General features: G+C 65.1%; 2 protein-coding genes across 2 annotated transcripts in view; both read right to left on the bottom strand.

The window, feature by feature from the left end:
* The window catches only part of LAMA5 (laminin subunit alpha 5), a gene marked incomplete at its 5' end in the record, with an annotated part of 30,854 nt that extends 3,392 nt beyond the window's left edge, over positions 1–27,462 (bottom strand). The window contains 61 exons of the mRNA XM_034641570.1: positions 74–231; positions 318–452; positions 535–697; positions 772–905; positions 1,045–1,198; positions 1,272–1,408; positions 1,491–1,661; positions 1,738–1,886; positions 1,982–2,161; positions 2,956–3,066; positions 3,587–3,689; positions 3,772–3,913; positions 4,428–4,582; positions 4,704–4,820; positions 4,936–5,132; positions 5,239–5,409; positions 6,034–6,145; positions 6,354–6,464; positions 6,534–6,685; positions 7,131–7,280; positions 7,366–7,546; positions 7,628–7,728; positions 7,895–8,109; positions 8,259–8,339; positions 8,498–8,625; positions 8,858–8,971; positions 9,485–9,715; positions 10,389–10,472; positions 10,576–10,677; positions 10,847–11,008; positions 11,123–11,263; positions 11,398–11,542; positions 11,746–11,950; positions 12,318–12,529; positions 12,662–12,777; positions 13,415–13,554; positions 14,109–14,235; positions 14,351–14,552; positions 14,645–14,742; positions 16,083–16,191; positions 16,294–16,451; positions 16,929–17,085; positions 17,183–17,289; positions 17,367–17,509; positions 17,691–17,829; positions 17,926–18,082; positions 18,185–18,284; positions 18,652–18,757; positions 18,851–18,903; positions 19,018–19,123; positions 19,335–19,387; positions 20,059–20,196; positions 20,272–20,406; positions 20,491–20,625; positions 20,722–20,859; positions 20,943–21,083; positions 25,358–25,420; positions 25,598–25,732; positions 25,881–25,971; positions 26,085–26,203; positions 27,162–27,462. Of these exons, the coding sequence (XP_034497461.1) occupies positions 74–231; positions 318–452; positions 535–697; positions 772–905; positions 1,045–1,198; positions 1,272–1,408; positions 1,491–1,661; positions 1,738–1,886; positions 1,982–2,161; positions 2,956–3,066; positions 3,587–3,689; positions 3,772–3,913; positions 4,428–4,582; positions 4,704–4,820; positions 4,936–5,132; positions 5,239–5,409; positions 6,034–6,145; positions 6,354–6,464; positions 6,534–6,685; positions 7,131–7,280; positions 7,366–7,546; positions 7,628–7,728; positions 7,895–8,109; positions 8,259–8,339; positions 8,498–8,625; positions 8,858–8,971; positions 9,485–9,715; positions 10,389–10,472; positions 10,576–10,677; positions 10,847–11,008; positions 11,123–11,263; positions 11,398–11,542; positions 11,746–11,950; positions 12,318–12,529; positions 12,662–12,777; positions 13,415–13,554; positions 14,109–14,235; positions 14,351–14,552; positions 14,645–14,742; positions 16,083–16,191; positions 16,294–16,451; positions 16,929–17,085; positions 17,183–17,289; positions 17,367–17,509; positions 17,691–17,829; positions 17,926–18,082; positions 18,185–18,284; positions 18,652–18,757; positions 18,851–18,903; positions 19,018–19,123; positions 19,335–19,387; positions 20,059–20,196; positions 20,272–20,406; positions 20,491–20,625; positions 20,722–20,859; positions 20,943–21,083; positions 25,358–25,420; positions 25,598–25,732; positions 25,881–25,971; positions 26,085–26,203; positions 27,162–27,462 (8,471 nt within the window). The remainder of the gene's footprint in view (positions 1–73; positions 232–317; positions 453–534; positions 698–771; positions 906–1,044; positions 1,199–1,271; positions 1,409–1,490; positions 1,662–1,737; positions 1,887–1,981; positions 2,162–2,955; positions 3,067–3,586; positions 3,690–3,771; positions 3,914–4,427; positions 4,583–4,703; positions 4,821–4,935; positions 5,133–5,238; positions 5,410–6,033; positions 6,146–6,353; positions 6,465–6,533; positions 6,686–7,130; positions 7,281–7,365; positions 7,547–7,627; positions 7,729–7,894; positions 8,110–8,258; positions 8,340–8,497; positions 8,626–8,857; positions 8,972–9,484; positions 9,716–10,388; positions 10,473–10,575; positions 10,678–10,846; positions 11,009–11,122; positions 11,264–11,397; positions 11,543–11,745; positions 11,951–12,317; positions 12,530–12,661; positions 12,778–13,414; positions 13,555–14,108; positions 14,236–14,350; positions 14,553–14,644; positions 14,743–16,082; positions 16,192–16,293; positions 16,452–16,928; positions 17,086–17,182; positions 17,290–17,366; positions 17,510–17,690; positions 17,830–17,925; positions 18,083–18,184; positions 18,285–18,651; positions 18,758–18,850; positions 18,904–19,017; positions 19,124–19,334; positions 19,388–20,058; positions 20,197–20,271; positions 20,407–20,490; positions 20,626–20,721; positions 20,860–20,942; positions 21,084–25,357; positions 25,421–25,597; positions 25,733–25,880; positions 25,972–26,084; positions 26,204–27,161) is intronic.
* An 11-nt stretch (positions 27,463–27,473) lies between these two features.
* The window catches only part of LOC117795740 (laminin subunit alpha-5-like), a 15,444-nt gene continuing 15,287 nt past the window's right edge, over positions 27,474–27,630 (bottom strand). Inside the window, exon 7 of the mRNA XM_034641569.1 lies at positions 27,474–27,617. Coding sequence (XP_034497460.1) covers positions 27,474–27,617 — 144 coding nt within the window. The remainder of the gene's footprint in view (positions 27,618–27,630) is intronic.

Below are 27,630 nucleotides of genomic sequence, written 5' to 3'. Positions count from 1 at the left end.
GGGGGCAAGCATGAGGACAGCCGCCGCCTTCAAGCCCTGGGCCTGCCCCCCCCCCGCACGCCCCCCGGCTCACCTTGGAGGCAGCTGGTCGGGGGGCACACCCCCCAGGTAGTAGGCATCGGCCAGCTCCAGCATGCTGCTGTTGTCCACACTGAACACGTTGTTCCTCTCCAAGCGCACCAGCACGCGGCTGACACGGCCGCGATTTCCCCCCAGCAGGAACACCTGGATCTGGAAGGTGCCCGCGGGCCAGGGCTTTAGGGTGAGCCGTGTGTCCCGCGGGTCCTCCCGGAGCCCACCCCTGAGCCCAGCCTTACTGCCTTGCTGGCCGTGGTCATGGCTAGCAGTTTCTCCATCTCTTTGTGCGGGGGTTCAGCCTTCATCAGGCCTGCGCCGAAGTCATAGAGCAGGAGGAGGCTGCCTTTCTGCACGGCCAGGCACAGGAACTGGTCCTGGGGGGAGGTGGGCAGGGTCAGCATGGGGTGGGGAGGGGAGGCGGCGGGGCTGTGCGCTGGGGCCGGGCAGCCTGCGTGCCTGGTACCGCATGAAGAAGATGATCCCGTCCGAGGACATGAGCCGCAGCTCCTGTTCGAAGCGTTTGGTCGTGCCCATCTGACTCTCCACACTGATGCGTGCGAAGCCGGAGCCGTCCAAGTGGGAGCCGTCTGTGAGCCACGGGTCCCTGATCGGCTTGGAGCTACAGGTCAGAGGTCACGGGTCAGGCAAGAGCCAGCCGAGGCAGGATGAGGGCCAGGCCCCGGCTGCACGTACCGAGCACAAGGCCTGTCCACGGCGGTGTCCAGCCGGAAGGTCTCCTCGAAGTTGTAGAGACTGAGCACCTCCTCGTTGAGCGTGTCCATCTCAATGCAGCCCAGGTAGCCGGGGAGGCGGAGGGGCTCAGGGGGCTGTGGGCACGGGGCGCAGTCAGGGCTCCTCGCCCCCAGGACAGGCCCGAGGGAAGGTGCTCAGCGTGCAGCCGGACATGGAGCAGGACCTGCCGGGACAGGAGTGCAGGGCTGCCCCCCCGCCCCGGGCCAGGCTCACCGTGAAGCTGCTGGGATAGCCTCCCACGTAGAAGACGAAGTCGTCAGGCCGCAGGTTGAGCAGCCCCTCGGCCCCAGGGGCCACCGTGTCACCCTTGGTCTCATGGAGCATCTGCTTCTCCACCGTGATGGACATATGGCCAAACTGGAGGGTCCTGAGGGCAGAGGGGGTGTGAGGAGTGGACCCCGCCAGGCGGTGGGGGGAGCGCAGAGGGCCGGGCCACCCACCTGTCAATGCTGACTGCTGCGAACTCCTCCCCGATGTCTTCGTCGACGCTGAGGGCCGCGGGGCCCGCCTTCCCCAGACGGTACACCCAGTGTACCTTCTGGTTCCGCAGAGCCACGCCCATGTAGTCCCCGACAGCCTGCGGCGACAGGAGACTCAGCCGGACAGGGACCCACCGGCCCGCCCGCTCCCGGCGGGTGCCCACCGCGCCCGCCTGCTACCTGGCGGCTGCCCATGTACAGCACGAAGCGGTCCTCGGGGACCCGGCCGGGCTCTGGCTGCGGGCTCTGGAGGTAGAACTTGAGAGCGGTGTAGGCGGCGAGGTCGGAGAGGTCCCGGGGGGCACGCAGCTGCACCCCTGAGCGCCCGTTGAACTTCATGGACACCTTGACCTGTGTGGGGGACACGCGGCTCCTCAGGGTCCCCGGCCTGGTCTCCGGACGGCTCATCCCCAGCGCTTGCACTCACCTTGCTGGCCGCTCCACGGGCCTGGGCGATGAGCTCCCGCACACGGCTGATGCTGGCGGACAAGGCCAGGCTGGCGTTGTGCGAGCTGCGGTTCTCCAGGAGGCTCAGCTTGGCTAGCAGCTGCGGCAGTGTCTTCTCCAGGGTGGACACTGCAGGGAGCAGAGGGCGTGACGCTGGCAGCCCGGCCTCACCCAGGCCCCGGCCATCGCCCCTCCAGCCAGGGGCCCGGTGCCCCGGGGCCCACCTGAGCGGCCCGCGTCGAGTACGGCCTGGCCCAGGTCCTGGCTCCGCAGGCCTCCGTACTGGCCCTGCCACCGCTCCAGGTGTTTCTGCATGTCCTGAATCCGCGACTGCACGCGGGCGGCCGTGTCCTGGGCCTCGGCGGCCACAGCTTTGGCACGAGCAATCTTCTTGCTTGTCTCATCTGTGGCAGGCAGTGTACGGGCAAGTTCAGAGGGGCACAGTCAACGAGCACTCCGGCCCTGCCCCGACAGGGGCCGGCAATCGGGGTGCCCACCCCCCACGCATCTCCAGAGAACCACAGGCAGTCCAAACAGCACGTGCGTGTCCCGTCCTCCACCGGACAGCTTCTCCCGCGCCAGCCTCTTAGACCACAGCCTGGTCACCCTGACACCCATGTCAGCTCAGCCCTGTCTCCCCATGGCCACAGTCATCTGTCCCAGTGCCCTCTCCAAGGCCCCCACATCCAAGCACACGGGGACGCTCTACTCTCAAGTCGGCAGCTGTGCAGATCACCCTGGGTCGGCCGCATCACCCCTCGCCCAGAGGCCTTCCCTGGGTCCTCAGCTCCAGCCACCCTGGCCTCCGTGCCCCCACCTCCATGCCATGCCCTCCAACCACTATACCCTCCCTTGGATGTCCTTCCTGGGAGCCCCATCAGGCCCAATGCCCCCAACCTCTGGGGATGAAATGTCCCTGCTGCACACTCCCTGTGCCCCCCCAAACCCACTTTGATTTCTCTCCAAAGAACTTCCTGTTCCCTTACCACTTTCACCTGCTCCTTGGAGCTATTTCGTGTGGTTTCCTGACCAGCAACGGGTTCCCGGGGCTGGGGCTGTCCACCACTCTGGACTGTACAGGTATTAAGCACGTCCCCCCTCAGAGCCCACTGGAGAACCCTGGCTGGCACCATGCCCATGGGGGGAGCGTCCACTTGGGACAAGCAGAGGCCAAGGGCAAGGACGAGGGCCGACCTACCAGTGTCCATAGCCAGCATGGCCTGTACCTCCTGGATTCGGGTCGCCTGCTGCTCCTTCCTGGCCTGGGCATCTCGGAGCTGGGTCCCGGTGCCCTGAAGGGTAACCCGCACTGCGGGGGAAGGCAGCCTCAGCCCCAAGAGCCCCCACTCCCAGCATACAGTACAGCCCACCTTGGCCCACCTCACCAGGAGGAGCCAAGGCCAACACACACACACAGAGACATCCAGACATGAGGGCCCTCGGCTTGGGGAAGCACTGCAGCCCCACACACATGTGATTATCCCCGTCCCACAGATCACACGAGGGAAGCTCGGGAGGGCCAGGCCACTGCCCAGGGGCCGCCAGCACCCCGAGGATCTAGCAGCGGAGCGGGTGCCCTTGGCAGCCGGCACGCGCTTCTCAACCACCAGGCTCCCGTCAGGAGAGCAGAAACCCCTTCCTGGCCCCCCCACAGCCCTGGGGACCGGCCACAAGGCCAGGGTGGGTGGTGGGGCTCCGCAGCGCTCCCAGGGCGACGTGCCGAGCCGGGGGTAAGCAGGACTCCAGCACAGGGAAGCCACCACCATCCCACCGTCACTACGACCGCCCCCCTTCCAGTGTGACCAAAGACAGGGCTGCCCAGCACTGACCGTGGCCCAGCCTCTGCTGCTCCCTGAGGACGACCTCCAGCAGGGCACTGGTGTTGGTCAGCAGCTCCCAGGCCCGCGGCGCCAGGCCCCGCCGCACCACCATCTGCAAACATGGGGGGAGGCGGTTCATACCTGCCTGCTGGAAACCAGGGTCGGGTCGTGGAGGACGGGGGGCAGGGGCTCACCGCCCACGTGTCGTTCGCCTGCTGTCGCGCCTGGCCAGCGGCCCCCTCGGCGGCCTGCACGGCTTGGAGGATGCTGCTGTAGGCGTTAGCGGCCTCGATGGCCCGCTGGATGAAGTGGTCCTGGTTGACTCCACGGACGATGCTGTGTGCAGGCAGGAGAAGGACACGGGGTGTGGGGATCAGGGGCCCGGGCCCAGGCATCCTCCGGCTCTCCTGCCATCACAGCTGCCGGGCCAACCCGCCTGCCTACTCCAGCCCCCCGCCCTTTGCCCCTGCCCTGCTGCCCACCAGGCGTGCCTGCCTTTTTTTTTTTTTTTTTTTAAGATTTTATTTATTTGATAGAGAGATAGCCAGCGAGAGAGGGAACACAGCAGGGGAGTGGGAGAGAAAGAAGCAGGCTCCCAGCGGAGGAGCCCGATGTGGGACTCGATCCCGGAACGCCGGGATCACGCCCCGAGCTGAAGGCGGACGCTTAATGACTGCACCACCCAGGCGCCCCAGGCGTGCCTTTCTTATTCCTCACAGCCAACGTGGGCCAGGACTTTGGCCGGGACCTTGTGGGGACAATGGCCTCTTCCTCCAGGAGCCCTCCCAGACTGGCTGTGCCCCAGGAAGGAACTGGGCTGCGTCCCCGGGGTGCTCTGCGGGCCTCGCACCTGGACAGGTTGACGGCCAGCCGCTTCAGCTGCCACGCGTGGGCCTCAGCGGCCTCCACCAGCTCCACCTTGCTGCTTGCCGGCGAGAAGGCCCGCATCTTCTCCAACAGGGGCGTCTGGGCCCCATCCAGGTTGGCAGCAAGGCGCTCATACTCCTGGGAGGGGGTGGGTGCGGGAGCTTAAGTGGGACCCTCGACCCCATCCCTTACTCTCCCCTGCTGTGCGCAGATACCCATCGGAACCTGCCTCGGTACCCCTGGGAGGGGCGGCACTCACCTCCCTGGCCTGGTCCATAGCAGGCAAGAGCCCAGAGAGCTGGGCCAGGGTGTCACTGGCGGCCTGCAGAGTGGCCCTTAGAGTGGCATTGTCCCTGGACAGCTCCTGCTTCCGGTGCTGGAGGCCACGGGGAAGAAAGGGGGTGACAAGAACAGAGGTGTGACAGGATGGGAACAAGGGGCCACAGGGCAGGAGGGTGAGCGGGAGAAGGGAGCAGGAGAGGGTCCCTTACCAGGGCGTCCTCCAGGCGCTCCTGGTTTCGGCTGTTGAGTTCCTCAGCTTCCCGAGTTGTGCCCACTGCCCGGTTCAGGGCCCCCCGAAGGTCCATGAGGCCAGCCTCATGCTGGGCCAACCGGTCCCGGGCGCGTGCGGCCAGTCCCTGGTTCCCCTCCCAGCGGCTGGTCAGCTGCTCCTGCACACGGGCCAGCACTGGCCCAGACCCCAAAGGGGGGCTATTGTCTGGGCAGTAGCCGGCTCCCTGCCCAGTGCCCGCCCAGCCCGTCTGCCCCATCTCAAGCTGATCTCAGCCACTCACATCTCCGGGCCGCATCCAGCTCGGCCTCAGCCACTGCTCTCGGGGCACCCAGGTCCCGGGCCCGCATCTCCCCCAGCAGCCGCTCCACCTCAGCCAACGTCCGGCGCACGTGCTCGCCCGACGGGGCCGAGGCATTGGCCGGGAACAGGTGGTCCGTCTGGGACTCGAGCTCTATTGCGGGGAGGGTGGGGGCTGTCGGGCCGGCCTGCTGCCCAAGCAGACCTTGGCCTGCTGGCTCCCGCGCCCCAGACCCCACCCGAGCACGCTCAGAGCCCAGCCTACCACCCGGAAATCCCCCGGATGGCCACAGTTCTGCTCGGCTGCCTCACCTCCTCGCGCCCCCCCCCACTTCCTCAGCCCCCACCCCAACGCCCTGCTGCCCATCTGCTCCGCCTGTCCCCTTGGCCTCCTGGCGTGGCCAGCCCCGGCTCTGAGTCCACACTCAGCTGCAATTTCATTCCTCCCTGACCCCTGGGCTGGGCCAGGTCCTCCCAGTCTCTTCTTTTGCCAACTGGTCTGTTTGTAATTAAGGCATCCACCACCAGTTTTCCTGTGGAGCAGGGCACCCCCAAGGGGGAGCACGGTATCCCCCAAAAGGGCCCCAGCATGCCCCACGGTGCCCACCTGCCCCCTCTGTCTGGCCACACTGCATCCTCTCCTGCCTCCCACACTGCCCCGCCGTTGACTCAACCACGTCTAAACAGCCAAACCCGGCCGGTTTTTTCACACCGCGCTCTGACCCCGAGCGCCATTCTGCTTGCCCAGCACTCCCTGCCCGGCTGGGCTGGCCCCTACCACTCAGGATGCGGTCCACAGCCCTGATGGCCACCAGCAGCCTCTGCGCCCGGCCCAGTGAGGCCTCAGTGCTGGCCAGCAGCCGGCCAGCCTCGGAGAGGGATCTTGAGGCCTGTGGACGAGGCATCCTGTCAGGACACAGCCTGAACCAAGGATCAGGGTGACACTGGACAGTCTGGGGCCCTGGGAGAGGGGTCTCTGGGGGGCGCAGTCTGCTGAAGGGGAACGGTCCCGGGGGGGGGAAGAGGCTTCCTACGGGAGGGTCATCCCAGGGACCCTTGGGGGAGGGGCCTCTCAGGCAGGGGTCCCCAGGGTCCTGCCTGGCCGTCCAGCCTCTGTGTGTCCTGTCCGAGGCTTGAGCTCTGCTGTTCCAAGGTCTCCAGCTGCTGCGTGGTCTCGTGGCGGAGGCCCAGGGGGCTCCGGAGCTGCCTCTGAGGAGGAGAGAAGATGAGAGCCCGTACCTGAGAGGACAGTCTGGGGGGGGCCAGGCTGAGAGGTACCTGCAGGTCGGCGACGGAGGCGTCCAGCCTGTGCAGCCGGGCCCAGGCTGCGGAGCTGGCGTTGATGCCGTGCAGCTGCTCCCGGATAGCGGGCAGGAGGGCGCCAGCTCGTTCCAGGTCGTCCAGGAGCAGGACCACACAGTGGTCACACACTGCAGGCGGCACACGTGGGTCAGTGTGGGGCAGGGGGTTGATTCACGGGGTCAGTGCAGTGGGGACGGGTCAGCCAAGGGTCATGGAGTTGGCACAGGAACACTGAGCTATGCTGAAGGTGACGAGGTTATGAGGGTCAGACATAAGCATGGGGGTTGCAGATCAACCAAAAGGTCAGCACGGGGACCAAGATGTCAGGAGGGAAGGGGGCAGGTGCCAGAAAGTCAGTACGAGGTCAGGGTGAGTCCGGGGGCGTCAGGGATCAGTTGGCGAGTTCTGGACTTGGGGATCAGAAGGCGGGAGTGAGGTCAGCACAGAGCCCAGGGGTCCCGTGAAAAATGAGGAGTTGGGGGTCACAGGCTGTCTCTGGAAGTGGAGATGAACAGAGGGGTCATGCGCCCCCAGAGGAGCAGAGAGGAGCGGGGCTAGAGCACAGGGACGCACCTTCGCAGTGGGCGCCCCGGCCCCCAGGCCCGCCTGGCACCGGCACCTGGTGCTGCTGGCTGCAGGTGTCGCAGCGCTCCCCGCTGAGCCCGGGAGGGCAGGTGCAGCGGCCCGTGTGCACATCACAGTGGCCCCCCTGGCACTGGCAGCCTGGGTGGGGAGGAGTGCGGTGAGTGACTGGCAGAGGGTCCTGGGGCACCGGCCACCCCACAGCACCCCACCCATTCATACTCACGCCTGCAGCCCTGCTCAGGCAGCCCCCAGTAGCCGGGGGCGCACTCACGGCACTGGGCTCCTCCAGCCCCTGGCCGGCAGTGGCACTGCCCACTCTGGGGGTGGCACTCGGAACCCTCCGCAGCCGGTCCACAGGCACACGGGCGGCAGCCCCCGCAGTCCTGGAAGCCGAAGTATCCTTCCTGCGGTACAGAGCGCTGTCAGGCTCTGCCCTGGCCGGCCCGCAGGCCCCGCCCCCGCCCCGCCCTACCCGGAAGCCCTACCCGACAGCGGTCACAGCGTGGCCCCGTCACTCCTGCCTTGCACACGCAGTGCCCACTGTGGGGGTCGCAGGTCTCTGTCCCGCACGTGGAGCAGTCACACCCTGCACAAGGGGTTCTGTGGCAGTGGCCCTGACCGCCCCCTTCCTGAGCTCCAGCCCAACACGGCCCTCCTCCACCCTCAGTCCCTCCGTCTCGCGGCTGGACTGTCCCCCGCCCGCCTCCCCACGCCCGCCCCTCCGCACGCTCCCGCCCGCCGAGCCCGCCTACGGGTGCAGTTGCCGGGCACCAGGGCGTTGCCGTAGAAGCCAGGGGCGCAGCTCTCGCAGCGGGGCCCGGCGGTGTGACGCAGGCAGCCGCGGCAGGTGCCGGTCAGGGGGTCGCAATCGCTGAAGAGCAGGTTGGGGTCACCATTGCCGCTGCAGTCGCAGGGCTGGCAGGAGCTGCCCAGCACCAGCGGGTTCCCAAAGAAGCCGGGCGCGCACCTGGGGCGGGGCGTGCGCGAGGGCGGGGTCAGTGGCCTGGGTCCCTCCGCCTGGAGGCCCACCTTCCCGCACGTCCCCCTGCAAGCTCGCCCACCCCCCACCTACCAGTACGCCCGGCCCCCCTCCTGCCCATCCGCCTGCCTGCTCACCGCTCGCAGGAGGCGCCCGCGTAGCCGGGTTTGCAGAGACACTGCGTGCGCCCTCCTCGAAGGACACAGCCCACGGCAAAGCTGCGGACACGGAGGGGATTCTCTCACAGCTGCAGGCCAGCCCACCCCAGCTGCTCTGGCCTCCAGGGGGCAGTGCTGGCCCAACTAGGTAGGGGACGGTGACCTTCCCTACCGGGGCTGTAAGGGCATCCAACCCTGGGAGGGCTGGCCCAGCTTACTTGTTGGAAGGCACTGCGAGGGGGCAGGGGCAGCTGACACAGGGGGCCATGGGGTCCTCGGACCCACTGCGCACGAAGCCCGCGCGGCAGTGTTCACAGTGGTCACCTTCCGTGTTGTGCTGGCAGCCCTGGGGCAGAAGGGACGGGTCAGCACTGACAGTGGAGGCTCCGCTCCCCCCAGCTCTCACCCTAACTGTGCCAAGGACTCGATGCCCAAGGCCAGCCGGTGCCCCACCCACGACACCTCCCTTCCCCCGGACCCCAGGGTATCCGTACTACGACCCAAAGGCCCCTGGTCTTCCCTATCTTCCCTAGTCTGCGTCTGGGGTGTCTGCCCTGCCTTTGCCGGACTCCACTCACCACGCAGACGCCCGAGCCAGGGAGGCAGCGGTCTGAGTGGCCATGGCACTGACAGGGGACACAGCGACCCAAGAAGAGACCTTTGATGTCCCGGTAGTAGCCAGGGGCACATTCCTGGGGCAGAGGCATCCGTGGTCAGGAAAGGAAGCAGGGCCAGCCCGAGGGGCAGGTGAAGGACCATGCTCTCAGACCCTCAGGAGTCCTGGCCCTGACAGGCTAGAGACACGAAGTCAGAGCCCCCAGAGCCATACGGATGCCCTGGCTCAGGTGAGCAGCGCCCCCCTTTGTGGGCTGGGGTCGCCTCTCTGTGCCCCAGACACCTCTTCTGAGCAGGTGGGCGTTCAATCACAAAACCCCTCAGATGAACAAGCGATTGCACGAATGGGAGACACGGAAGAAAGGCGGGGTGTGGGGAGGTGACTGATGCCTGGGTAGACGGGGCAGTGAAGGGACACAGCCGTGTGCACGCACAGCCAGGTAGGGACACAGGAGTGGAGTGGCAGACAGATAAGCCAGTGGGTGGCCCAGCCCGTGGCGGGAAGGCAGGGCTGCTGGGAGGATGGCGCCCAGGGGGTGAGGGATGAACCGGGGAGACAGAGCAGGGGGTGCCCGCCCCCACGACCTCACCTGGCACGAATCTCCACGGTAGTTGGCCGGGCACATACACAGCTCCACGTTGCTGGCCGGAGGCCCCCCGCCCACCTCGCTGGCCACCTCCAGTGCCACGCCACGCAGGGAGACAGCCGAGGAGGTCTGGGAGAAGAGGGCGCGGACGTGCAGCTGCTCCAGGCCCGCCAGCACCATCATGAGCTCCTCGCGGGACACGGCATTGTGCGTCTCTGTGTGCCGGAAGTTCCCCTGCGGGCCACGACGGCACTCAGGGGGGCAAGGGGAGTGACGTGGGGGCTAGAACGGCCCACCACCCGTGGGGAAACCAGCACCCGGGCCCCTCCCGCACACCGGCACAAAAACCAACTCCAGACGCGTTAAGAATTCAGACGCGCGAAGAAGATACTTTAAGCTTTTAGAACAACCCATAGGCCAGTACGTTCTCATCTCACAGAGAAAAATACTTCCTCAAATGAGACGAAAGCACTAACAGCATGTGAAAACTTGATAAATTTCAGTACACTAAATATCTGAATTTCTGATCGCCACAAGACACCTCAGAGAAAGACCGAGACTCCGAGCTGGAAGAGCTGCGGCTCCCGAGGCGGACATGGGGACGCGGCAGAAACTACAGGTAGCTTCTCTAGAAAGGTAAGGAAAGACCACGAGCGGAAAGAACAACGGGCAGACGACAGACAGCCCACGGAGGGAAGTGCAGGGCTGAGAGCACCACTCGGGGGTCAGGGCTCCGCGGGCAGCCAGGGAAGCAGTGTGTGGGAGAGGACGAGCGCCCGCCCGCTCCTGCTCCTAGGCCCCGTTCTCCGTCCTAGAGGGCAGGCACGGCCGCCTGAGGCCCCTCTGGCCTCCCTGGGCTGTAGCGGGGTCCAGAAGGGACCCGGGTGCCCAGGCCGGCACCACTCACCTCCACCAGCTGCAGCCGTCCGCGGTGAACGTGGCCGGGCGCCGGGTACACGGGCTCCAGGAACGTGATGCTCATCTGATTGCCCTGGGGAGGTGCACGGGCAGGTGAGGGCCGCCCACCGGGCTGCCCGCCGTCCTGCCCGGCTGTGCCCACCTGCCCACCCCGCCCCGTGCACGCCGTCGGCCACCTGTAGCACCACGTCCGGCCTGCTTTCCGTGGGGATGAACACGTCTCCGCGCTGGGTCTCCGAGTGAAGTTCATAGCGGAGGGTCCCACCATAGGATGACACCTAGAGGCGGGGCGGAGGGTCGTGACCTGGCCAGACCCTGGCCGTGGGCCCAGAGTCGACAGCGGTGGCCCTCACAGCGTCCCCATCCCTCCCTGGACACAGGCAGCCTCGCTGCTGTCTCGCCCCCACCTTCACAGTGCCTTCCCCAGGGCCCGGCTCGCCCGCTCACCCTGTCCCCCAGGTAGGAGGATGGGGCCTGCCAGTACAGCTCAGGAAAGGCCTCGAACCCATGCCGCAGGTCAGCGTAGAGCAGCTCTGCCTCTGCTCGCAGCTCGTGAGGAACCACCTGCCGGTCACCGCTCAGCAGCGTCCAGCCCTCCATGTCCACGTGCTGCGGGCAGACGGGAGGGGCATCGAGCTGAACACCCAGGGGGCGCTGGCTGGGGGAATGGGTCCCCTCCCTGAGGTGAAGCCACCCCCGGTCCGGGTCCCTCTGCCCGCACACCTCGCGGCGGGCGTGGGCTGAGCCCCTGCAGTGCTCGGTGGCCCCAAAGCAGAAGCAGCGGGTGCAGCCTTTTGGGTTGGCGGCATCGAGGGAGAAGGTCCCGAGGCGGCACTGGTCGCACCGTGGGCCCTGCACGTTCTCCTGGGGGCGGGAGGGCAGGACGGGTTGGTCGGTCGTGCTGCACAGCCCGACCCGCTCTGCCTCGTCTCCCCTCAACCACGGGCCGCCTCTCCCGACAGTGTCAGGGAAGCCCCAGGGCCCCGCTGGCCCCTCACCTTGCAGTGGCACTGGCCTGTGAGGGGGTCACACAGGCTGGGCACGGAGCCTGCTTCATGGCAGTCGCAGGGACGGCAGCTGGGGAAGCCGTGGAAGCCAGGGGCACAGGCGTCACAGCGGCGCCCGGTCACATTGGGTCTGCACCTGCCAGAGGGAGTTCAGCGGCTGGCAGCCTCCCCTCCACCCGACCTCTCACATTGCACTGAGACCGCAGGTGGCCCCACGAGATGGCAGACCCCCAAGGCATGCCCCTCCCCCACCCGACCGGAGAGAGTGCCCTCAGTGGCAATGCCGCCCAACCCAGGACCAGCCCGGGGCCACGGGGACAGCCCCGCTGCCCAGCTCACTTGCACTGGCCACTGTCCACATCACAGGTGGGGTCAGCGAGCTCCTGGACCCCGGGCCCTGAGCAGTCACACTCCTCACAGCCCACCAGGGGGTGGCAACCGAAGGTCTGGGGCTGGCAGACGACGCAGTCAGGTGGGACGGTGCGCGGCGGGCAAACGCATTGGCCTGTGAGCTCGTCACACAGACGGCCTCGGCACTCGCAGGCTGTGGGGAGCGTGCATGAGGGCGAGGAACGGCTCTGCCCCATCGGAGGCCCTGGCTGCAGCTGGGGGACACCCCCACCCCCACCCTGGCACGGTGTCACCCAGCTCCAGGCCCCAAGCCTCAGGCAGCTCCTCTGACGTGGGGTCAGTTGCCCAGAATTGCCGTCTGGCCCCTGGAACCTGTGTGACGCCCTGCATGGCCCAGGCCCCCAGCTGCCCGAGGTCCTGGACACGGGGGCCAGCAGGGTGGGTCTGCCAAGCGTTGGAACTTCCTCCTGGCCACGGCAGCCATGCTTGCTTCTATCAGGAAGCCCCCTGGGGAGCAGGCACCACCCCCAGCTGGCGGTCCCGTGGGCTCAGGTACTCACGCCTGCAGCTGGGGAAGCCCCAGTAGCCAGTGGCACAGCGGGAGCAGTCACGGCCGATGACGTGGGCCCGGCAGGGACATTGGCCCCCAAAGGGCTCACATGTAGGGCCCGTGGCACCCATTTCATGGCAGCCGCAAGGCCGAGCCCCATTGTTATAGAAGAGAGAGAGAGAAGAGGCAGCATCACGACAGAACGGGGACGAGCTGGTGGGGCTGTGGTGAGAAGCAGGTGGTGAGGTCAGCTCCTGGCCCCGAGCCCCCCCCACTCTTGCTCCAGGGACCCCGCCCTGGCCCGGAGGCCCCGCACCCCCCAGCCCCGGGCCCCTTGCCCTGCCCCCAACCCACCTGACGTGGTAGCCCTGGCTGGCACACTGGCTGATGAAGTCATAGGACTTGTCCAGAGGCTCCTCTCGGAGGTAGCTGGAGCTGTAGGCCTCCTCGGGGACCACCAGCACATACTCCTAGGGGATCAGGGCCTGGTCAGCTTCCCGGGGTCGGGGAGTGTACCAGAGCCCGCCAGCAGGAGCACAGGGCCAGGGGGGCTCTGTGACCGGCCAGGGTCCAGCCAGACAGCCAAGACCACAGTGGCAGCAACACACCCCAGGCCTGGGCCCCAGCAAGGCTGACAGGTGCTGGGCCCCCACTGGGCTGTTCAGAGGAAGGTCAGCTTCCGTGGCCTAGTGGAAGCTTGGGGGCTATGAGGAGTGCCCGGCTTCCTGGTGCCCCCTCCCATCTTTGCCTGCCAGACATGCCTTTGCCCTCCCTCTGTCCAGGCCTCCTCCTCCTCCTCCAGGAAGGCCACCCTGACTAGCAGGGCCCTAGGGGGACTGGCGGACCACACCTTAGCTCTTAGATACTTGCCCTGCACCACAGCCTCGCAGGTTGGCCTAGAGGCCCCCCAAGGCTGCTGTTCCCTGGCACCTGGCACAGGGCTGCCCCAAGGCAAATGGGGGATGCACCCGGACTGAGTGGCCGATGGCGTGACAGGTGGGAGGACGGCTGGTCCCTTAACAGGTTCAGGACGTCCACACCCAGAGAGGCTAGCCCCACATCAGGCCCCAAGAGTTCTGCACACAGACAAGACAGCCTTGGACTCACCAACCAGAGCCACCGGCCCTCAGGCACGCGCATGGTCACGGTGAGCTCACTGTCGGTCACATCCAGGACGGCCTGCCCCTCACACACAACCAGGGTGCGGCAGCCGTAGGCGTGCGGGCAGAAGCTGGCGTTGGCATGGCCTGGAGGGGGAAGGAAAGGCAGGTCAGTGTGTCCCCCCCCACACCCCACCGACCATCCCTGGCCCCATGGCCTCATCCCTGGGACCCTCCTGGAGTCACCAGGGAGGAAGAGACGCCACGGGACAATGCCCTGCCTGCCAAGGAACGTGCATCTGTGACACACAACATGGACCCGTGACCCGCCTGAGGACGCCTGACGGGTCCCACTCACATGACACGGGTCAGGTGCAGATTCCTGAGCTTGGCCCAGAGGAAACAAAACACACACTAAGTAGAAACACAAGGACTGTTCCCGTGTGTCCCATGGCGAACCCTTGGTTACCCGTGTATGTGACAAGGTGAACCTTGACCCATAAAATGGAGTAATCTGGGAAGGGGGCCGGGAGGCTGGGGCTGCCATCTGCGTGGGGCCCTGGGCACCCCGTCTGAGAACTGACAGCAGGACGGATCTGTCCGCGTCCTGTGACGACCGCCACACAGTGCAGCTGTGTGAGGAGACCCCCGACAGACTGCTCGTCCGGGGTCCGGCCCCACTGCCCACCACGGCCACTCACCCTGCCAGACGCGGCCCCCGCTGATGAGGACCTCCACGGCGAAGGTGGGGTGCTCTGGCTGGTAGCCGTGGAGCAGGAAAGCGTAGCGGCCCAGGGCGGGCACTTGGGTGGTGAAGACCACAGTGCCCTGCGGGGAGGGAGGGGCTCCGGTGAGCAGGTGCAGGCGTGGGGACCCGGGCAAGGGTAGAGGGCCTGGAGTCCCGTCCCTGCCCACGCCTGCCCCTCCTGGCCCGGGCCCTCACCTGGGGGTGGCGCAGCAGTGTGGGCTCCGCGTCGGGGTCCACGGCGGTGGGGGGCCGAGGCTGGGGCCCCGATGGGGGTGCGCCGGGCGTGAGGTCCTGTGAGTGGGCCAGCGGGAGGCCAGGGGGCAGTGGCAGTACCTGGCAGTCCCTGAGGATGATGGGCTGGGGCGGCTTCGGGAAGCGAGAGAGCAGGCAGGTGGCACTGGGGATGAGCGTGGAGGTGAGTCCCTGTCACCTGGCCAGCGTGCCCCTCCGGCTGCCCCAGCCCCTCCTACCCCCCACCCCACTCCACACCTGCTGGGGCTGAAGGCTCCGTGACTGCTGACACAGCGGACCCGGGGCTCCACGAACTCCAAGCTGAATGTCTCCACGGGCACCAGCGTGACACTGTGCTGCAGACAGAGGACCAGGCGTGGACGTGGAAACTCAGGCGGAGCCCCTCCCACACCCTACATCCGACCTGCGTCCCCCTCTTTGCACTGAGTCCCTGCCTCCTCTGGCTGCCCGTCGCAGCTCTTCTCGCCGCCACCCACCCTGTAGCTCCCTGCAGGGACTTGACGGCATGTTGGCCCCCAGCCTCCCCCTCAGCTCCAGGGAGCCGGCATGGACGGGCCCTGAGCAGCGTGGGCTCCCGAGCGGGCTCCTCTGCCCTGTGCCATCCAGCACGACGTAGGTGCGCGTGTGGCAGGGACAGCAGAACACAACGCATCAAAGCCGTCTGGAAACGCCCCACGGGAAGACCCGGAAGGCTGCGTGGCCACAGCGACAGCAGAAACCTGTCTCGACCTGGCATCAGCACCCACTGGCCTGTGGGTTCCAGTGATGAGCTCCGGGACAGGCTGACGTAGCGGCTGTCAGAGCCGGGGGGGGGGAATCTGGGGACGGGGCGTGTCACTTCCTGTGCTGGGTGCCGGGGGGTGGGGGGCACGCCAGGCATGCCTGTGATGTGGTTCTGTGGACACTTTACAACACCCCAGTTCCCCGCCACAGGGCTGGGGGGGACACACCGCACGTGCCCCGACGCCAGTAAGTCGGGCGGAAGCCACGGGGCCCGTGCTCTAGCACCGCGAGTAATGCGCCGACTGCGGCGAGCCTGTGCGGCGGGGCGGCCGCGGCATTCTCCTTCCGTTTGTAAATCTCTCGTCAACACTGATGCGTTTACAAAAACCGGTGCATCAGTGATGCGTTTGTTAAAGGCCCGAGGGAGGGAACGTAACGCGGTGAGTGTGACACTCTGACGAGACAGACGTCACCTGCTCGGTCCCGTAGCGAGGGGACACCTCCTGTGGGTTCTGGGCGTCGCAGACAGGTCTGCACCGTGACTCCGTCCTCAGAATGAAGAGAGTCTAGCAGCAACCTAACCACGCCGCCAACGACCCCGCCGAACGACCCCTTCCTCACTCCGGGGTGTTCTCGTAAATTACATCAGAAAGTGGCCTCTTGTTAACATGGTTTGCTTCTCCTCCAACTCCAATCCATCACACACCCCCCGCCCCGTATGGAGAGGGGAATGCTTTCTAAATAAGTCTATAATTTGTACCCATGGCAAATAATACCCAAACACTGCAGGTGAGAAAGATTCTGGAAGAAACATGAGTGGGTGCACACTAACGGTGCTGCTGCTGATGGCCACCGGGGCTCACCACGCTTCGACTGATGCCACTTAAAATCTGAAGGGCCTGACAGCACGGGAGTGCCAGGGGCCTGCGCCGTGGAGGGGTCAGGGCCTTACCAGGAAGAAGCGTGCCTGCTCGGCCGTGAGCTGGACGCTGGCCTCCGTGTCCAGGTGGAAGGTGGCCAGGTGGTGCTGGGTGTCCAGGGCAGTGCCCCGACACAGGGTGCTGCGGGATGGGGCAGGGGCGGTCAGCAGGCAGGGCAGCCCTGGGGCCCAAGCCCTCCCACACAGCTCCCCAGGACTTGAGTCCTCTCCCCTCCCTGCACACCTGTAAGGGCAGGGGTGGAGCGTGACAGCCCCCTGCTGGGGGGCCCGCTGGGGGGTGTGCACGGCCACGCCCACCTCCTGGTGGGCGTCCTCATTGGCGTACTCCACCACCAGGGCGTAGCGGCCAGGCCGCGGCACTGTGATCTGAAGCTGAACGTCNCCGGGGGGGGGGGGGGCACGTGATCAGAGGCCCCACCCCAGGCCCCCATGTCCTCCCCGGACACTGCTGGACACGGCCCATACCACCCTCTGCTCCCACAGCCTCCCCCCAGTCCCAGAGTCTGCGCCCCTGTGGTCCTTGCTGCCTGGGGCACCCCTCCAGGGCACCCCCATGGCCACCTGGCCTTCCACCCTCTCCTCACTCCGAGCCTCCCCAAGGCCTGCTGGCCTCACTGCTGAGGGCCTGCTGCCCAAGGGCCTAGCCTGGGTCTTCACAGTGAAAGAAGGCCCTGCGGCCTTCTCACGATACACAGAGGGAGGGGGCCGCTGACACCCCATCTACAAGTGAGGTCCCAAATTCAAACCTGTGGCCTGTTCCGGCAGCATGGGCCCCAGCCCCTCCCCATCCTCCAGGCCAAGGGCACGCCTTCCCCGGTCCTGGTCCTCCCTGCCCCTCCACGAGGTCCCAGGGACACGCACATCACTGCCCAGGCAGGCGGCCAAGGGCGGGTGTGAGGGGCTGAGCTGCTCCGTGGGGCAAGGCCGGGGCAGGCTGTTGTCATGGTGACACAGGGCCTCGGGTCCAGCCGCAGAGGGGAAGCCATCCAGGGGCAGGTGGGTGTAGAGCAGGCAGCTGGGGTGGGGGAGGACACGGCTGCGGTCAGCAGAGGCGAGCGGCCGGGCACGGGGAGGCTCGGGCCCCCCCGCCCCCCCGCCAGGCCGGCCCTCACGTCTGCCCGGAGTGCTGGCCGGTGGGCCGGAACGTGCAGGCCTCGGTCACCCGCAGCTGCAGGGGCGCTGCCTCGTAGTAGACGCCGGGGAGCAGGACCACGTAGTCCTGGCGGGCAGGGGCACAGGTCGGTACGCCGGCCCTCTCCCAGGGCCCTGTTCCAGCCCGCTCAGCCCCCGCCTCACCAGGAGCACCCCTTCGGCCTCCACGAGCAGGGCCCAGGTGCCAGGGTTCAGCACAAAGGGCTCCCCGAAGCCCCTCTGAGGCACGGTGACAAAGGCAGGCTCCGTGCTGGGCGGGAAGGTGACGAGCTGGCTCTGCTCTGTGCCTGGGGACACGGACGTGAGACTCCTAGACTCCGCCCACGGGCCACCCCGGGCGGGCGGCAGCTCCCCCAGGGGCCAGGCCAGGGCCAGGGCGTGGGTGCAGGCCCCAGGCGGGGCTGGGGCGAGGGGAGGGGGCGGGTCAGGACGGGCAGTGGGGGAGCGGGGCGGCCCCCGGGCACTCACAGTTGGTGCAGGTGGCAAACCTGCCCTCCTCTTCCACAGAGACCCGCCCGCTCACACCGGTGGGCCCACGGTTGACGTAGCGGAAGACGAGCCGGAAGAGGTCGGGGGAGGTCACGTTCAGCTTTGCCACGATCCTGGGCTGCGGGGGGCAGGGGCATGGAGAATCGGCGTGGCCCCTTCCCAGCCACGGGGAGACCTCGAGGCTGACATGGGGGAGGGGCAGCCCCTCACCCACCTGGATGGGCGTCATCTGCGCGTAGCCCCGCCAACTGAAGCTCTCGAACTCGAGGGGGTTGAAGCCAAAGCGCACCGTGTGGCCGTCTGGCGTGGCCGCCTCCTCCAGCTCCAGGCGCAGGCCGTGCAGGTCGGGGACGTAGTGGTCTCGCACCGGCCTGGCCACGGCAGGGGTGGTCAGAGGCAGCCCGCAGCGTCTCTAGCAGATCAGCTGCCTTGCCAGCCCCCTGCCCCCCAGCCCCGCGGGTGGGGGCACCCACTCGCTGCAGGTGAGGCCCTGGGTGTTGGGGCGGCACCGGCAGGCGCCCGTCCTCGGATCACAGCCCTGTCCCAGCGCACCGCCGACGTCACACTGGCAGCCTGCAGGGGGAGGGAGCAAGGTCAATGCTGCTGGCCCCCACCGGGCTCCGGACCCTGCTGCGGCCACCCCGGCCCCTGGGGCTCTGTCCACCGTCTGTGGAGAGCAACAGGGGCTAAAAAGCCAACTCCTACTGACCACTAGGGGCTGCCCAGGGCTTTGGACAGTATCAACACACTGGGATTGATCAGAGATGTCAGCCAGGGGCGCAGGAAGGAGGGGAGGAAGACCGAAGCAGCCCTGCAGCCCCTTCCTCTTGTGCGTAGCACAGGCCTTCCCAGACCCAGGCGCCTACCTTCCTCGACCCTCCCCTGCTTTGGCCTCCCCCAGGACGCCAGGACATGGGCTGAGGGCTGCAGGGGCACTTACTGCGGCAGCCAAAGTAGTTAGCCCGGTCCAGCCCAAAGAAGCCGTCCCGGCATGCCGCACAGGTCTGGCCGCACACGTGAGGCTTGCAAGAGCACTGGCCGTCGCCCTGAGGCCGAGGGGAAAGGTGAGACCAGGCGGGGGAGGTGGAGTCTGGATGTGCTGCCCCACAGCCCCTAGGCAGCTCAGCCCTCAGACTCACCGGCTGGCACTCGGTAAGTCCGCCCAGCGTGCCCCGGGGATCGCAGCTGCAGCCTGGCGGAGAGTAGAGCAGGCCTGGACGCTGTGGGGCTGGCCCTCACCTCCCTGCACCGTTCCCCTCCCCCAGAGTTGCCCCAGCACTCCCATGCCCCCCCCCACCAGACTCACGGGTGCAGCCCTCAGGGTTGCTGGGACTCAGCCCCCAGAACCCGGGTTTACAGTGATCGCAGCTGGGCCCCTCCACGTGGGCTCGGCATGTACAGGGGGCCTGTGCCTGGGAGAAGGTGAGACTGAGGGTCAGGATGGGTCCCTGCCCTTCTACCCAAAACCCTCAGCCCTGGAGCCCTGACCCAGCCCCATCTCTGGCATGTCCCTGGAATGGGGACAGGACCAACCAGGGGGACAAACGGGCCCTGCGGCTACCAGAGAGTGATGGACTCCTGGAAGTGATGGCATGACCTCCAAGGAGGGCGACCGGGGCTTACCTCAGGAAGGCTGTGATCGGCCGGGGCCAGGCCGGCAGGGTGGCAGGAGCCAGCTGTGGAGAGACCCAGCCCGCGGTCATGTCTCCGTCACTGACTCTGAGGGCCAAGGGCCTCCCCAGGCCCGGCCCGGACCCAAGGCTGCGTGGGAGCTGGCCCATATGCCTCCCACACACGTGGGTGGGCTTGAAACCGTGGGCTGTGCCTGTTCGCTCTGGTCCCCACGCACCCTCCCCCACCACAGAGAACAGTCGTGAACACGCAACAAGCACACGTGGCCCGCAGACGTGTGTGTGTGAACACAAGCTGTGCACAAAGCACGTGAACAAGGCCAATGAACTTGCACGTTGAGGACAATCGCACGAAAACATGCACGCGCGCTCACAAAGCACACGGATGTGCAGACACGGCACACGGACACTCACAGACGCGGGGCACGGATGAGCACACACGGCACACGGACGCGGGGCACGGATGAGCACACACGGCACATGGACGCAGGGCACGGATGAGCACACACGGCACACGGACGCTCACGGACGCGGGGCACGGATGTGCACACGCGGCACACAGACGCTCATGGACGCGGGGCACGGATGTGCACACGCGGCACACGGACGCTCACGGACGCGGGGCACGGATGAGCACACGTGGGATGTGCACAGTCGTGGTGACAGCCCGTGGACAACACACGCGGCACGTGACGTGCACACCGTGCGAGGCTCACCTTCACAGGAGGGGAAGTTGTAGGCGCCAGGCACACACGTGTCACACCTCAGCCCTGTCACACGGGGCCGGCAGCTGCACTGTCCGCTGCGGGGGTCGCAGGATGCATGCAGGGAGCCCTCGGTGGAGCAGTGGCAGGCTAGGCGAGGAAGGCAGGGTGTGGGCACGCGGTGGGGACACGCCCGCCCTCCCCGCCCCCTGCACGGGCACTCACGGGCACAGTCTGGGAAGCCGTGGAAGCCGGGGCTGCACTCCTGGCAGGCAGCGCCCGTGTAGCCAGGACGGCAGTGACACGTTCCGCCCGCCCCGCAGAGCTGGTCCAGGGTACCCCGGGGGTCACAGGTGCAGGCTGCAGGTGACACAGGGTCAGGCCCTGGGCACCCGTGGCTTGCCCTCCTGCTCCACCCAGGCCCCGCCCTGGACCTCCACTCACCGCGGCAGTTGGGGTAGCCGTGGTGGCCCGGGCGGCAGCGGTCACAGTGAGGGCCGTCAAACTCCGGCCGGCAGGAGCAGCGGCCGGCCTCGTCGCAGCCCTCGGGCAGGGTCCCCGCAGGGCTGCAGCCACACACTAGAGAGCGAAGAGGCATACGGGGCCACCCTGAGCCAGGCAGGCCATGCCCCAGGCCCCCCCCCCGCCCGTGCCCACTGGGGAGGTCTCGCTCACGCTGGCAAAGGGGGAAGTGGAAGTAGCCCGGGGCGCAGTGGTCGCACGTGGCCCCCTCGAAGCCCTCCCGGCAGGTGCACTGGCCCGAGTCTCGGTCACAGTCCCCATCCGCCACTCCAGGGCTGGAGCACTGGCACGCTGCAGGAGGGGATGCCGTGCTCAGTGGGAGAGGGGATGGGCTCCCAGGATTTGCGCGAGGACAGGGTCGGGGCTGCACTCACGCTGGCAGCCAGGGCCATAGAAGCCTGGGGCGCAGAGCTCGCAGTGGGTGCCCTGGAAGCCAGGTTTGCACACGCAGCGTCCCAGCCGTGGGTCTTTGCGGCAGGCATTGCCCTGGGTCCCGGCAGCGCTGCAGTCACAGTCTGGGGGAGAGGGAGGAGGGTCTCAGACACCTGCAGACCCCAGCCGTCCCTGCTGGACACTCTGCCCGCCACACACTTGCTTCCTTCACCTCTACGCTGAGCTCATACAGAACTAGAAGACAGAAACGGCCAAAACGCAGAGCTGGTGTCTCTGGAAAAGCGCCTGCACCAAGATCAGGGTGCGAGGTCTGTGTGACTAGTCTACGCCGTGGCCACTAAGCCAACTGCAGGCATCGACACAACCAGAGAAAACAAAATCATAACAGGCAAAAAAAACCACCCTGTAACCTTTATAAATAATTCCGCAGCTTGGAAAAGAGGAGGAAAAGCTGCTAAACGTCTTACGCAATAGAAAAGCTCATGACTACTGTTTGTTACTTGTAGAAAATTACAGTTTGCTATTTGTCAAAGACGTAGGGTGACCCCCCGCTGGACCAAAAGAAACAGAGCTTGCAAACTGTTCAAGAAGGAAACACAAATCATCCCAAACCAAAACACAGTCTGTTGCCCAACCCAGCAAGACGCAGGCGGGAGCCACCTAAGGAGAAGGAGAAATGAGACAGAGCAGGAGTGAGCCCCGCCTGGCGGCCACGGCCCTGCCCAGGCCACAGTTCTCTCACGACAGACGCCTCAGTTTGGCTCTTGAAGGAAAATCAAGTCATGTTCTCTTGAAAAGATGCACCTTGAACCGAGGACCCAGACAGGCCACGGAGAGCTTCGTGACAGCAAGGTGCAGAGGTGAGCATGGAGTCCCCAGAATATTCCGGAGAACCCAAGTCCACAAGCATCAGCGGGATGACGGGGAGCTGCTGCGCAGAAGGGGGCCTCGCCCCCCCCCCCCGGTCTGCAGGAAGCCCCGCGCTCTAAGAGCAGGACCACAGAGTCTCAAGGTGCTGAAGGCCGAAACTCTCGAGCTGGAAAATTCTGGCAAAACCACCATCCTGGACAGAAAGACTGAGGACACTGTCCTCAGAACCTGACAAGGACGGAGCAGGGACGGCGTGGATCTGAACAGCATAATGAACACGTGTGCTTTGTGGGTGCACACGTGGCGATCTATACCCCGCACAGCACATGTGGGCCCGTCACACATTCACGGAACGTTCTAAAAGGCGTTACGTTCTAGGTGAGAAGCAAAGAAAACCTCAAATTCCAAAGACCCAATCTGACCACAATGCAATAAAACTAGGACAGAGCCATCAAACAAGGACAAAAAGGCCATCTAACCACCCGTGGGAGGCTCCGGCCGCGGCTGCCCTGGGGGAGGAACAGCTGCGCCACAGCCGGGGGTCCCTCAGCCTGGGCACCGCTGCTGCCCTTCTGGGCTGGTTCGCTTCCAGCCCCCCCGGGACGTGCCAGTGGCACCCCTCCGTCATCACAGCCCCAACTGTCTCCAGACACCCTCCTGTGGGTCAGGACCAGCCCTGGTTGAGAACCAGAGCTCTACCCCTGCTTGTCAATAATTAAGACACAGTGAAACGAACAAATCCAAGAAGCCAGGAGAGTAGTAACAAAAGAAAGTAGAAAAGAGACAAACGCCAAGTGATCTCACTTCATGGGGAATCTAGCACAAACACTGAACACGGAGCTCACGGAACCAGAGAACACGTTGGTGGCCACCGGGCTGGCGGTGGGAGACACGGGGAAGGCACAGACTTCCAGGCGTAAAACGAGTAAGGTGTGGGGCCCTGAGGGCCAGCGTGGTGGCCGTACGTCATCACGGCGGGCTGCAGGGGCGCCTGGGTGGCTCCACTGGGCGCCGGCATTCAGCTAAGGTCATGGTCCCGGGGTCGTGGGATCGAGTCCCGCGTCGGGCTCCCTGCTCAAAGGAGAGCCTGCTTCTCCCTCTCCCTCTCCCTCTGCCCCTCTCCTCACTCACCGCACGTGCTCTCAGATAAATAAATAAAATCTTAAAAAAAAGGAAGTTAAACCTCTCCCCCAAACTGAAAAGAGAAAAACCCCAGCAGATATTATAGATAGAATCTTAAGCTGTATTTTTTTTTAAGATTTTATTTATTTACTTGACAGAGAGAGAGACAGCCAGCGAGAGAGGGAACACAAGCAGGGGGAGTGGGAGAGGAAGAAGCAGGCTCATAGCAGAGGAGCCTGATGTGGGGCCCGATCCCAGAACGCCGGGATCACGCCCTGAGCCGAAGGCAGAAGGCAGACGCTTAACGACTGAGCCACCCAGACGCCCCAAGCTGTATTTTGAAAACACCAGTAAATTCCACAAACTCCTGATAGGTCTAATAAAAGAAGGAGATAAAAGAAATTAAAATGGACAATAAGAGAAATGAAATGTGGGCGCCTGGGTGGCACAGCGGTTAAGCGTCTGCCTTCGGCTCAGGGCGTGATCCCGGTGCTATGGGATCGAGCCCCACATCAGGCCTCTCTCCCACTCCCCCTGCTTGTGTTCCCTCTCTCGCTGGCTGTCTCTATCTCTGTCGAATAAATAAATAAAATCTTTAAAAAAAAAAAAAAAAGAAAGAAAGAAAAATGACTAAAACGGACTTGCACTGAGGTGGGAAACGGAGAGATACAAGACCCACCGGAAGAAACGAGAACCATCACCCAAGATCGCCCCTGAACAGGTGTCAGGACCAGGCAGCCTTCTCCCTTCTATCAAACTTTAAAGAAATCGGTGATTCCTGTGATTTTTAGACCGCTGGGGAGCATGACCAAGTGTGGGTCCTTTTCCAAGTCTTTTCAAGGTAAATTACAAAACCAAAGCAAGATGGCACACACCAGAACAAATACAACTGAGAAAGCTTTCCACCAGTCTCTCCTACGAATACAGATACACAGGTGTACGTCAGGAGAGACACGGATAGAATTCCTCATACGATTAGGGCCTTGCACTGAAACCCCACTGGCACAGGCCGTTCCAGAGCGCTGACCCTTCTGTCGGGCATCAGAAACCACAGTCCCGGGGCTCCGCTGGCTGCCTTGCAAATAAAGTTTTATTGGAACACGGCCAGGCCCATTCCCACGCACAGTTGATGCCACGCTCCAGCCACAGTGCGTGACGGGGGGGCTCAAGAGCCGAGACAGAACAGCCCGCCCTCACAGTCGAAAGCAAGCAAGCACCGTCTAGCCTTTTCTGGAAGAAGTCTGCCGAGCCCTGTTTACAGCACCGATGAAAACCTGACATCAGCACGTAAAGAAAAAAACCGTCAAAGGCCAACAGGCATGAAGGTAAGTGAGCTTAGGGCACGCCGCCTCCGTACGACTGAGTCAGAGGTGAGTCAGAGGCAAGAACCACGTCAACAGAACCACCTAAGGGTTAACATGCCAGCTCAGGAGAGAAGAGCCCCGAAGACACAGGGCAGATGGCCCCGCCGGGAGAGGTGAGTGTGCGGAGAGCTCGGCCGCCAGCACGCAGACAGAAACGTGAGCGAAGACCCCAGATGACATGCTCCCCGGGAAAGCAAGTGCAGAGTCAAGAAACACTTGAAAGAAGATCCCACCTCTCAGACGCGTCAAAGACACGAAGATGACAAATGTCACATGTGATCTGAGACACGGCCAGCGGCCAAGCACACCACATTATGCCGTTAGGAAGGAAAACCACCGGCTGGCCAGACTGACATGCCGTCCCGAGACGGGCACCCGATTCCAGAAACACAGGCGAGGTGGCCTCCGCCGGGTGAGAGTCCTGCCAGCCGAGGTGACTGTCGCAAGCAGTGCCCGTCACCCGGCAAGGACCGTTCATGCCTGCGGATGCTGCTAACGTCACGACGCTGGACACTGTTTCTTTCAAGAGAGACATTTGGCAACCTGCAGCCAAAAATATCCCAGCACAGGCATGTCTCGTGACTCAAAACCTTCTAGGAAATCGTTCTACAGAAATTATTGAGAATTTATGGAAAGTTTTAGCTGCAAGGATGTTTACTGTAGTTTTTTGTTTTAATTGGAAAGAACTGAAATTTCCAACAATTTGGGGGCTGACTGAAGAAATACTGCATCTGTCTGATGACAGAGAATGAGGTGACACGTTTACAGGGCCGCAGTGGGAGGAAACCCAGAGCAGCGCCCACGGCACACGTCCGTGTTCACAGCAGCACTGTGTGTGGCACACGGGAGGGTCCCCGCTGCGGGGAGCGGGGTTGCTTGAAAGTGATGCAACTCTGGGTACCTTTGTTCTTCTCTTTGTGCCGACCTACACTTTCGAAGCTTTCCTAGCACGAAAACACATTATTTGCATAAAAACACAAGAGCGGAACGTGAGGTGACCACGACAATCCCCCTTTCTGGGAGCCTCGGAGGACACTTACTCACAATCTGTCCGGCTGGCAGCACCTGCTCCCCGGTGCCGTTGGGGGAGAAGGAGGGCACCGCTGAGGGAGGAGACAGCATGGGTCAGCTGGGTCGGCTCGGCGCCACTGGAGAGGCGGGCAAGACCTCGAGGCAGGCAGGCTCCACGCCGGGCCCCCAGCCGGTGTCCCCCCACAGGGCTCCGGGGACCTGTGCCCCTACTCCCCCGCCCGCCCCCCACCCAAGGCCAACACCCTCACGGTAGCAGCGCGGGAAGCCAGCGAAGCCCTCGGCGCACGCGTCGCAGCGCTCCCCCGTGAAGTTGGGGCGGCAGAAGCAGCGGCCCGTCAGGTCCGCACACGTCCCATCTGTGAAGTCCGACTCGCAGCTGCAGCCTGGGCGGGGGCCGGGGAGTCAGGAGACCCCAAGCCTGGGGCTGGCCCCAGGCCACGCTCTGCCTCCCCGGTGTGGGCAGGGAGGTGAGAGCCGGGCCGGGCCTCCCAGAGCAGTGCGAGGGCCCCCACCCAGGCCAACCCCACTCACGGCGGCAAGCGTGGGGAGAGTCGAGAGGGTGGTCCGGGGCCCGGTAGAAGCCAGGCAGGCAGCGCTCACAGTTGATGCCGGTGGTGTGATGCTGGGGTGGGACGGGGCCACTGAGTGCAGGGACCCTCCCCCACTCACGGCCGCCCACCCCAGTGCCCCAGACCCGTCCTCGCTGCCGCCACAGGCTGGCCGGCCCCCTCCCACCTGGCAGTCGATGCAGACGCCGCCGCCCTGGAAGACGTTGTCCTGGTTCCGGCTGGCATTGCGCCGGTCCACCTCGGGGTCGTAGAAGCAGTCGTGGGCGTGGCCGTGGCAGTTGCAGGCTGGAGAGACGGGGACGCAGCTGTTCACAGGCCCCCCGGGACCCCACCTTGCGGGGAACCCCGCAGCACATCTCACAAACTACGGGTGACCCCAGATGTGGCCTGGTCTGGGTGACAGCACATACCATGTGGCCGGAGCATACCTCAGGCCCTGGCAAAGCTGGGTGAGCGTGTGTGCTGCTGAGAGGCGTGCAGGCGAGCATGCGTGAGCAAGTGAGCGTGTGAGCAGGTGAGTGTGTGAGCGTGTGAGCAGCTGATCGTGTATGGTGAGCGTGTGTGCGGGTGAGCAGGTGAGCGTGTGCGGGTGATCGTGTGTGCGGGTGAGCGTGTGAGCAGCTGATCGTGTGGGCAGGTGAGCGTGTGCAGGTGAGCGTGTGTGCGGCTGAGCGTGTGAGCAGCTGATCGTGTGTGCGGGTGAGCAGGTGAGCGTGTGTGCGGGTTAGCGTGTGAGCAGGTGAGCGTGTGAGCAAGTGAACGTGTGAGCAGGTGTGCATGTGAGCAAGTGAGCATGTGAGGTGAGCGTGTGAGCGTGTGAGCGTGTGAGCAGGTGAGTGTGTGAGCAAGTGAGCGTGTGCGGGTGAGCGTGTGAGCAGCTGATCGTGTGTGGTGATCGTGTGTGCGGGTGAGCAGGTGAGCGTGTGTGCGAGTGAGCGTGTGAGCAGGTGAGCGTGAGCAGGTGTGCATGTGAGCAAGTGAGCGTGTGAGCAGGTGTGCATGTGAGCAGGAGAGCGTGTGAGCAAGGGAGCATGTGAGCGTGTGAGCAAGTGAGCGTGTGAGCAAGTGAGTGTGTGCGGGTGAACGTGTGAGCAGCTGATCGTGTGTGGTGATCGTGTGTGCGGGTGAGCAGATGAGCATGTGAGCAGGTGAGTGTGTGAGCAGGTGTGCATGTGAGCAAGTGAGCGTGTGAGCAGGTGTGCAGGTGAGCGTGCGAGCAGGTGTGCGCGTGCTGGGCACTCACACTGGCACTCGTTGGCACTGTCGGTGGTGGCTGGCTTCCACGGCCGCTGGTTGAAGCCGGGGCAGCAGCGGTCACAGGAGCCCCCACATGTGTTGTGCTGACAGGCGCACTGAAGCCTGTGGGGACACAGGGGACAGGAGGGGCCACACTGTGGACATGGGGACACTAGGGGGTGCGCCCAGCCTTCATGGAGCGGGGGAGGAAGGGATGGAATGGGTTGGTGGGTGGGGCCTGGGACGGGGCACTGAGTGGTCACTGCAGGCGACCCCTGCCTGCAGGGCAGCCTGGAGCTCTGGGTCTTTCACAATCGAGCTAATCCCACCTCCCACGGCCGAGCCCACAGCCTCCCTGGGCCAGCTCCAGGGCCCGGGTCTCACTCAGCAGCATGAGCTCGGCCAGACGCCCCCATGCATCCAGGGCGCCTCCCCGGGGGCGAGGGGCCAGGAGCCGCTTCCTCTTCCAGCGGCGG

The sequence above is a fragment of the Ailuropoda melanoleuca genome, chromosome 13 (genome assembly GCF_002007445.2).
Source record: "Ailuropoda melanoleuca isolate Jingjing chromosome 13, ASM200744v2, whole genome shotgun sequence".
Taxonomy (NCBI): domain Eukaryota; kingdom Metazoa; phylum Chordata; class Mammalia; order Carnivora; family Ursidae; genus Ailuropoda; species Ailuropoda melanoleuca.
This window is presented reverse-complemented; position numbering and strand designations above follow the sequence as displayed.